Source organism: Hemitrygon akajei, chromosome 17 (genome assembly GCF_048418815.1).
Source record: "Hemitrygon akajei chromosome 17, sHemAka1.3, whole genome shotgun sequence".
NCBI classification, from domain to species: domain Eukaryota; kingdom Metazoa; phylum Chordata; class Chondrichthyes; order Myliobatiformes; family Dasyatidae; genus Hemitrygon; species Hemitrygon akajei.
Window position 1 is genome coordinate 35601853 of NC_133140.1, and position 10032 is coordinate 35611884.

The following is a 10032-nucleotide window of genomic DNA, read 5'->3' on the forward strand; positions in this document are numbered from 1 at the left end:
GGTGTTCTCTTCTTTAGCTAAGCCGTCTTCCGTGGTAAGGCCTCAATCCCGGGCAACAGGAAAGGACACACGTGGGCCTTCCACCGGCTGTCGCTATTAAACGCTGTCACGGGATTTCTAGCGTTTCTCCTGGTGCGTCTAAAGGGGTTGTTCCCCAGACCCTCTTTTATCCTTACTCACGGAGTCTCAGATGTCAATCAGGTTGGGAGGATGCCCCAACCAGCCCACGTTGCTCATTCCTTGAGGGCTTCGATGAATAGCACAGTGCTCAATATACAATTCCATCTCCAAGAGACAATGGCCGTTTCCCGTGTATCGCTGAGGGGCCAGGACATTCCAAACCCCTTGTGGATTCTGCGTGTCTTTCTCTCATTTCCTGGGTCTCCTGACCTGAATTAATAGCGATCTTGCGATTCTCAAAAAGGAGGGGGCTACTTTGTACCCTTCGGCCCCTCAGAGTTGGGACACAGGCGTAACACCTCCCACACTCCAAATACATACCAGGTAGGCAAAATCGTCCTGGGGTTTCCGTTAATAGTAAGGGTCCATGGCATAAAAAAGGATGGGAAGCCCTGGATTAGGGTTAAAACAGGTTTATCGGGAGTTGTTGGACAGTGCGGCTCAAAGGGCAGGAAGGGCTTATTTCATGCTGCATCTCTAGTAAAAAAAACTATCAAAATCAAATATTGAATGCCCTCCCAAACACTTAAAGCCAAAAGTTAATGCCCATTAAAATTGACTTATTTATTCCACATTTCAATGGTCTCAAGTGTGAGTTACTTACTCACAATTCAGCAATTTCACATGCTCTATGGCTTAAGTATGGCTTTGTGGCAACCACAAACGGCTTACCTTTGCATTCACGAAAGCATCCGACCCCTGGTCATCCCGCCAGCAGCGACATCTGTCCTACATCTCCGAATACACGACGGATGTCCGGCATGTCTCGGGAAAGGACAATGTCGTGGCAGACGCCCTCTCCCGCCCTAACATCCAAGCCCTGTCCCAGGGGGTAGACTATGAAGCACTGGTGGAGGCGCAGCAGGCAGACGAGGAGATCCCTAGTTACAGAACCGCAGTCTCCGGTTTGCAGCTCCAGGACCTCCCCGTAGGCCCAGGTGAGAGGACCCTACTCTGTGACGTCACCACCAGCCAACCCCGCCCCGTCGTTCTGGCAGCCTGGCAGCGGCGCATTTTCAACTCCATTCACAACTTAGTGCACCCCTCCATCAGGACAACCGTCCGGATGGTGGCCAACAGGTTCGTTTGGCACAGACTCCGCAAGCAGGTCAGTGAATGGGCCAGAATGTGCATGCACTGCCAGACGGCCAAGGTGCAGTGGCAAACCAAAGCTCTGCCGCAGCAGTTCCACCCCACCCACCAGTGTTTCGACCACATTCATGTAGATATCTTGGGCCCCCTGCCAGTGTCGCGCGGAGCGCGGCACCTCCTCACTATCGTGGACCGATTCACAAGATGGCCAGAGGCGATCCTGCTCACCGACCCCACTTCCGAATCTTGCGCCCGGGCACTGATTGCCACCTGGGTATCTCGCTTTGTTGTACCGGCCCACATGACCTCAGACAGAGGCGCCCAGTTCACCTCCAGCCTGTGGTCAGCTATGGCCAGCCTTTTGGGGACACAGCTGCACCACACAACTGCTTACCACCCACAGTCGAACGGACTGGTGGAGCGCTTCCACCGTCACCTGAAGTCAGCTCTCATGGCCCGTCTGAAAGGGCCTAACTGGGTGGACGAGCTTTCCTGGGTCCTGTTCGGAATCCACACGGCGCCCAAAGAGGATCTGTACACCTCATCGGCCGAGTTGGTGTACGGCGCACCGCTGGTCGTCCCAGGAGAGTTCATACCAGCCCCAAGGGGGCAAGAGGAAGAACCCGCAGCAGTCCTGGGCAGACTACGCGAGAGGCTCGGTAACCTGGCCCCCATACCCACTTCACAGCATGGGCAGAACCGACCTGCGTACCCAAAGACCTGCAAAACTGTAAGTTCGTTTTTGTACGACGGAGCGGACATCGGGCACCGCTACAGCGGCCCTACAAGGGGCCGTTTACGGTGATCAGAAACAATGGGTCCACGTTCGTGCTGGACATTGGGGGGAAAGAGGAGGTTTTCACGGTGGACCGACTCAAACCAGCCCATGTGGACGTGGCGCAGCCGGTTGAGATTTTGGCACTGCGACGCAGGAGCAGACCTCCCAAACAGATTCTGACCCAGACTGAGGACATTGGGGGGTGTATCGCCGGTTCTGGGGGGGGGGTTATGTGGCGACCCACTTCCCAGCGCACTCAAACCGGCTCACAAAGAGGCCGGTCCCAAAGAGGGCACCAAGCCTGCTTCACCAGCAAGGGGAAAAGCCCGCGCGTGGGACTGGACTGTGAATACGCACCCCCTGCAGCATTCCCGCCCGGGGAGGGCCGGATGAGGAAGGCTTTAAAGCGAGGCCGCGAAGTTTGAATAAACCTGTTTTGTAACTGCAGCTCACCAACTCCGTGTCGTTATTGCAGCGCTGCGTGTAGCACACCGCTACAGCTTATAATAATTAACCGGAAGCACTTGCACTTCAACTTCAGTTTTCTTTTAACACAATCTCCTAACACTGGATTAATCAGCAACTCCTTTATATCACATTCAAGACAAAATGTTCAACATTCTAAACTGTCAAAATCAATGTTTAACCTGCCAAACAAAACAATAAATTCACCACAAAAATTTGGCAGTTGCTGGAAATCTTGAACAATGCTGGAAGAACTCAGTAGGTCAGGCAGCATCCATGGAGGGAATAAACAGATGACATTTTGGGCTGAGATCCGTCATCAGGACAGAAGTCAGAATAAGGCAGGGAGAGGGGAAGAAGTAGGAAGCTGGGAGGTAATGGGTGGAAGAGGTAAAGGGCTAAAGAAGAAATCTAATAACATGGAAGAAAGGGAAAGCCGAGGGGAACCAGGCGGTGGTGATGGGCAGGCGAGATGGGGTCAGAAGGTGAACAAAGTGGAGAATGAAAATGGGGGGGGGGGGGGGGGGGAGGAGTAATTGCCAAATTCGGGAAAAAATCAATTCTTTTTCCAAATATCATAAATTGAGTGTCAAACTTTCATTGATTTGCCAACTGATAACTTCTGAACATGGAAATCTTTAGACAATTCAAATGTCCTGTTCAAGCAATAAAAAGGATTTACTGCACTCCTGAAGTTAAATATTGAGGTTATATTGGATAATGATCAACCACAGGCTACAGCCTCAGCACGTTTTTAAACCGTTTTAATCCTGCCGTATGAAAACACCAAGTCATTGTACACTGAACCACCTATCATTCCTTGATCATCCATGAACTGTAGAAAATCCAGAAAGGTTTTCCTCCTCACTGAATCAACGCAGGCACACAAGGATGCATGCTTAGCCCACTGCTCTACACAAGAGTGAGTGGCTCAAATATCATCTATAAATTTGCAAATGGCATCTCTGCTGCAGGTGAAAATTGCAGATGGCAAGGCAGATCAGCTGGTTGAGCGGTGTTGCAATAGTAATCTCGCACTCAACATCAGCAAGACTAAGGAATTGATTAGAGACTTCAGAAGGAGAAGTTGGAAGAGCAGGCACCCGTCCTCATTGAGGGGTGGACAGTACAAAGAGTGTTTCAAGTTCCTAGGTGTCAATATTGCAGAGGATCTATCCTAATCCCAACACAATGATACAATCTCAAAGAAGGCAGGTCACTGGCACTACATCATTTGAAGTGATGAGCTCTGGCACGTTAAAGACTCTTGCAGATTTCTATAGACAGACAGTGCAGAGCATTCTGAATGGTTGCATCACATCTGGTATGAAGGCTCCAGTACAGGGAACTCAAGAGCCATCATGGTCACAACCATCCCCACCATGGACGACATCTTCAAGAAGCAGTGCCTCAAGGCAATGGTATTCATCAGTAAGGACCCTCAACATCAGAACATGCCTTCTTCATATTAGCACCACCAGGGAGAAGGACAGGAGCCTGAGTAAACACACTCAATGATTCATCCCCTCCACCATTAGATTCCTGAACAGTCCACAAACATTACCTCATTATTCCTTTTTTGCAATTTATAGTAAATTTGTCTTTTCACTGTACTGCTTGCACAGAACAAATTCCACACATAGGACAGTGATGTTAAACCCAATTCTGATCCACTACAATATAGTCTGCCTTCAATTTCTAAACTTTACTCCACATTCATAACAATATAGGAGATTCAATCTGACTCAAGTTTCTGCTAAGGTTGGTAAAGGCCCAAACACACACAATCTCACTTCCTCCCATCTCAAGTCCCGACTATTTTCTATTTATATGGCAAATGAAAAGAGGACAACAAAGTGACAAAACAGTTAGTTTCTCATCATTCACAAAGGAACCCCATATAGTCTAATCTATATGACTAACAACAGTGGCCACAGATTTCCTTTCAAACTCCATTAGTTAACATTTCAGATTCAAAACTAATGAGAATTCATATTGATAAAATCCTTTAAATAAAATTAATTGTGCTTAAGCATAATAAAATGCACTTAAGCACAACATACAATTTACAAATTCAGTTGCTATTTTCAGAAAAGGAAGTGAGAGCAAGTTTCACATTCAGAGACAAGTTATACTTTGAAGATACAACTATTTGGTAAAAGACAAAGATTTTTATGATTTCAAGTAACTAAAGATTTTAACATCACCTCGTGGGGAAAAAAATCCAATAACACAACAATTCCAGAATAAATCACGTTCTTAAAACAGACACTATTCCTTTAAACCTGGGCGCTTTTTTTTAAACTATAAAGAGGGGAAAAATATTATTGCCATTAAAGATCAGGATTTAACATTCAAATTACACAGCCGGAAAAAGGTTTGTCTGTTTCAGTTTCAATAAGCAGTACAATTAACATTTTATGGGGCAGAGGGATTTAGGAATAGAATGTTACACCAACCTTCTCATTCCCCACCGAAATGCCAAGCCCAAAAGCAGAAATGACTGTCTCACTTTCCCTGGTCACAATCTGAACCAGGTTCAGTTAGTCATACTGTGACAATATGCCATCTTAAATCATTTTTCCATCTCTTCTCTCACCTCATTACAAATCGTTAATAAATCCTGAAACAGTGACTACTCATGTCATTCTGCTTTTATTATTGTGAATCATTTTTAAGAACAAATCTTTATTATATAAGCAAAATAGATGGCCATTTTCACTTTTATGTCTCCTGCATTTCTAATCGTTGAATCAACTTCGTACCTCATTTCTCTCTGCCTATCGCTTCCTAAATCTGTACTATTTGAAAATTAACATTTTTCTTTAAGCCACTCTCGGGTACTATACATAAGCAATCCAACGTTGCCCTACCACTGAGAATACCATTAAAATGAAAATGTTAACAACAGAATAGACTCTAAATGACCGTATTTTCAGCTTTAACACAGTCATATGCCAAACTGGAAACTACGCGTAAATTACATTCCCGGTTCCTGTGGTAGACAGATAGCCAGGCCTTCTCAGAGGCCGAGGAACGAGGTAGATAGAGACCAACACATAACCGACGCACATAGGGAAAATATGTAGTGCTTTACGCGAACTGGACAGAGAAAAGGAGAGCTGTGGCAATCGTTCTCGCCGCAATATCACAGAGACGGCGTGTGGGCAGCCCCCATTCTCCAACACAGTGACAGGCCCTGGAGACAGTCTGACTCTCTCACCTTCCAAGGTCTCACACTGCACCAGGTTCAGGTAGTCGCCCTGCGACAATATGCCGGCCTTGAAACCTCTCACCAACCCCTCCAGGTAACCGTCATCCACGTTAAAGTAGAGTTCGTTGAAAGAGCCCATGTCTCCGGACCAAACGGTACCGTGCCGGGAATCGGTGACACAATCACTCCAAACACCACCTGATCAGTCAGCTGATCCCCACCACAGCAGGCATGCGCCGTAGCGCTCTGCCGCTCGGAGACAGCTGGCAGGGGCAGAGCATGCGCAATGGTAAGATTAGGGTTTGTTCAGACCAGCAAGCACTGAGCATGCGCGGCGCGACGCGGCGCCCTGTTGTCCTTCCCCACCTCTCATCCAACTCTGCGGCCCCTATTATCCTTCCTCACCCCTCATCCAACAATGTGCACCCCCGTTATCCTTCCCCACCCCTCATCCAACAATGTGCACCCCGTTATCCTTCCCCACCCCTCATCCAACTCTGCGGCCCCTATTATCCTTCCCCACCCCTCATCCAACAATGTGCACCCCCGTTATCCTTCCCCACCCCTCATCCAACTCTGCGGCCCCTATTATCCTTCCCCACCCCTCATCCAACAATGTGCACCCCCGTTATCCTTCCCCACCCCTCATCCAACTCTGCGGCCCCTATTATCCTTCCCCACCCCTCATCCAACTCTGCGGCCCCTATTATCCTTCCCCACCCCTCATCCAACAATGCGGCCCCTATTATCCTTCCCCACCCCTCATCCAACTCTGCACCCCCCCATTATCCTTCCCCACCCCTCATCCAACAATGTGCACCCCCGTTATCCTTCCCCACCCCTCATCCAACTCTCTGCGCCCCATGTCGTCCTGAATCAGATGCTCCTTCATTTCCTACGGCCGTTTATGTCCATGGTGATTGGTCTGCTGTTGCAACAAGTATTTATTTAATTTATGTGTGACCGTTTTGTGATTGGAAACAGTTACCTTAAATTAATGAATTGATTTATTGAAATGCTGCGTTATATTTATCCATGTAGATCATTCCAACACATTGAGGTAGCACTGAGAAAGTGCAGTGCAGCTTGACAGTATGGTGATGGCTGTAAGGAGATAGGTTGTGAGGTAAAGTGTCCCGTTATCACGCAAGAGGTCAGTTCATTAGTCTAATAACAACAGGATAGAAGCTAGCCTTGATTTCAAGCCTTTTATGTCTTCGTCCTGACGGAAAGGCAGAGAACAAAGTAAGCAACACGCACAAAATGCTGGAGGAGCTCAGCGGGCCAGGCAGTGCCTGAGGTGGGTGTGGCTCTGATTGATCAGCTGCTTTACCGAGGCAGCGACAAGTGCGGAGTGAGTCGATGGAGGATGGATTGGTTTCAGTGATGCACTGAACTGTGTCCACAACTGCACCTTCTAACAATCTCTGGGAAAGTGGTTGACAGGCCAGGCCGTGACACACCCTAACAGGATTCTTTCACTAACAAGAGAAAGTCTACAGATACTGGAAACCCAAGCAACACACACAAAATGCCGCAGGAACTCAGCGGGCCAGGCAGCATCTATAGAAAAAAGTAGAGCTAACGCTTCTATGGCACATCAAAAAAATTGTTAAGTTCTTTTTAGCCTTCTGAGCAAATAGAAGCGCAAGTCCATTTTCTGCACTGTGGCATGTAAGTGGTTGGACCAGAACAGGCTGTTGGTGACGATCACTCCTGAAAGTTTGAAACTTTCAACCCTTTGAACCGCAGCACCATTGATGTAAACAGACCAATGTGTACCACCTCTTGCTGAAGTCAACGACCAACATTGAGGTTGCTGTTATACAACTATGTCATCTGGTTCTCTATCTCCTTCCTATATTACAGCTCATCATTATTTGAGATTTGGCCACTGTGATAGTGTAATCCACAAATTTGTGGATGGAGTTAGAGCACCATCTGGCCTGCGGCCCTGAGTGTATGCGGAATGGAGTAGCGGGCTGAGGATGCAGCACTCGTGTTGAGCATAGCAGTGGCAGAGGAGTTGCTGATTGTTGGTCTGTTGGTTGGGAAGTCAAGGATCCAGTTGCAAAGGGAAGTCCCACTTCTAAGAGTTTGGAGATGAGTTTGCTTGGAATGATATTATGGAAGGCAGAGATGCAGTTTATAAACAATAGTCTAATGTGGGTGTTTTTATTTATGTCCAGATGCTCCAGAGATGAGTTGGGACAGAATCTGGCCACAGAGTGATCCTTGGAAATATCACTAGCTCGTAATGTTAGAAATGAAAGTTTTGTTTCAGTAAAAAAATCAAAGTTCAAAGTAAATTATTTATCAAAGTACATATGTCCCCATATACAACCCTGAGATACATGGGCGCACTCAATAAATCCAATAACCATAATAGAATCAATGAAAGACCACATGGACAGGGTGGACAACCAGTGTCCAAACTACAACAAACTACAAATGCAAAATAATGATAAGAAATAAATATCGAGAACATGAGATTAAGAGTCCTTGAAAGTGAGGCCATTGGCTGTGGGAACAATTCAGTTTCTGGGGCAAGTGTAGTTGAGTGAATTTATTCTCTTTGGTTCAAGAGCCTGATGGTTGAAGGTGGTGTGAGTCCTGAGGCTCCTGTACCACCTTCCTGATGGACTCACACCACCAGGTTCAGTAACAGTTATTACCCCTCAACCATCAGGCTCTTGAACAAGGGAGGTAACGTCACTCAACTCGGCTTGCCCATCATCAGTTAAAATGAATTTTTTTTTGTGAAAAGCAAGTGTTGAAAATCTGGAATAATTGTACTTAATGGGCCAGATAGGCTCTGGTGACAGTAGTGGATGGAGGTCCATGACAGGGATCTGTTCTGGGAGCCCTGCGCTTTGTGATTTTTAAAAAATAAATTAATTGGATGAGGAAGTGGAAGGGTGGGTTAGCAAGTGTGCAGTTGACACAAAGTTTGGTGGTATTGTGGATAGTGTGAGTCATCGTAGATTACAACAGGACGCTAATAGGGTGCAGAGCAGGACTGCGAAACATAGAAAACCTACAGCACAGTACAGGCCCTTCGGCCCACAAACTTGTGCCAAACATGTCCCTACCTTAGAAATTGCTAGGCTTACCCATAGCACTCTATTTTTCTAACGTCCATGTACCCATCCAAAAGTCTCTTAAAAGACCCTATCGTATCCGCCTCCACCACTGCTGCCGGCAGCCCATTCCACGCACTCACCACTCTCTGCGTAAAAAGCCCTCATGTGGCAACCATTTCAGCCCTGGGAAAAAGCCTCTGACTATCCACTCGCTCATCATCTTATACACATCTATCAGATCACTTCTCATCCTCCGTCACTCCAAAGAGAGAAGGCTGTTCACTCAACCAGTTTTCATAAGGCATGCTCCCCAATCCAGGCAACATACTTGTAAATCTCCTCTGCACCCTTTCTATGGTTTCCACATCCTTCCTGTAGTGAGGTGACCAGAACTGAGCATAGTATTCCAAGTGGGGTATGACCAGGGTCCTATATAGCTGCAACATTACCTCTCGGCTCCTAAATTCAATTCCACGATTAATGAAGGCCAATACACCATACGCATTCCTAACCACAGAGTCAACCTGCACAGCTGCTTTGAGTGTCCTATGGACTTGGACCCCAAGATCCCTCTGATCCTCCACACTGCCAAGAGTCTTACCATTAATACTATATTCTGCTATCATATTTGACCTACCAAAAATAACCACTTCACATTTATCTGGGTTGAACTCCATCTGCCACTTCTCAGCCCAGTTTTGCATCCTGTCAATGTCCCACTGTAACCTCTGACAGCCCTTCACACTATCCACAACACATCCAACCTTTGTATCATCAGCAAACCTACTAACCCATCCGTCCACTTCCTCATCCAGGTCATTTATAAAAATCACAAAGAGTAAGGGTCCCAGAACAGATCCCTGAGACACGCCACTGGTCACCGACCTCCATGCAGAATATGACCCGTCTACAGCCACTCTTTGCCTTCTGTGGGCAAGCCAGTTCTGGATCCACAAAGCAATGTCCCCTTGGATCCCATTGCTCCTTACTTTCTCATTAAGCCTTGCATGGGGTACCTTATCAAATGCCTTGCTGAAATCCATATACACTACATCTACTGCTCTTCCTTCATCAATGTGTTTAGTCACATCCTCAAAGAGTTCAATCTGGCTCGTAAGGCACGACCTGCCTTTGACAAATCCATGCTGACTATTCCTAATCATATTATATCTTTCCAAATGTTCATAAATCCTGCCTCTCAGGATCTTCTCCATCAACTT

General features: G+C 46.8%; 1 protein-coding gene across 1 annotated transcript in view; it reads right to left on the reverse strand.

The window, feature by feature from the left end:
- Window positions 1-5961, reverse strand: part of LOC140740597 (V-type proton ATPase subunit d 1) — a 51657-nt gene extending 45696 nt beyond the window's left edge. Inside the window, exon 1 of the mRNA XM_073069888.1 lies at window positions 5739-5961. Within this exon, the coding sequence (XP_072925989.1) occupies window positions 5739-5868 (130 nt within the window). The 5' untranslated portion in view covers window positions 5869-5961. The remainder of the gene's footprint in view (window positions 1-5738) is intronic.
- Window positions 5962-10032: the final 4071 nt, after the last annotated feature.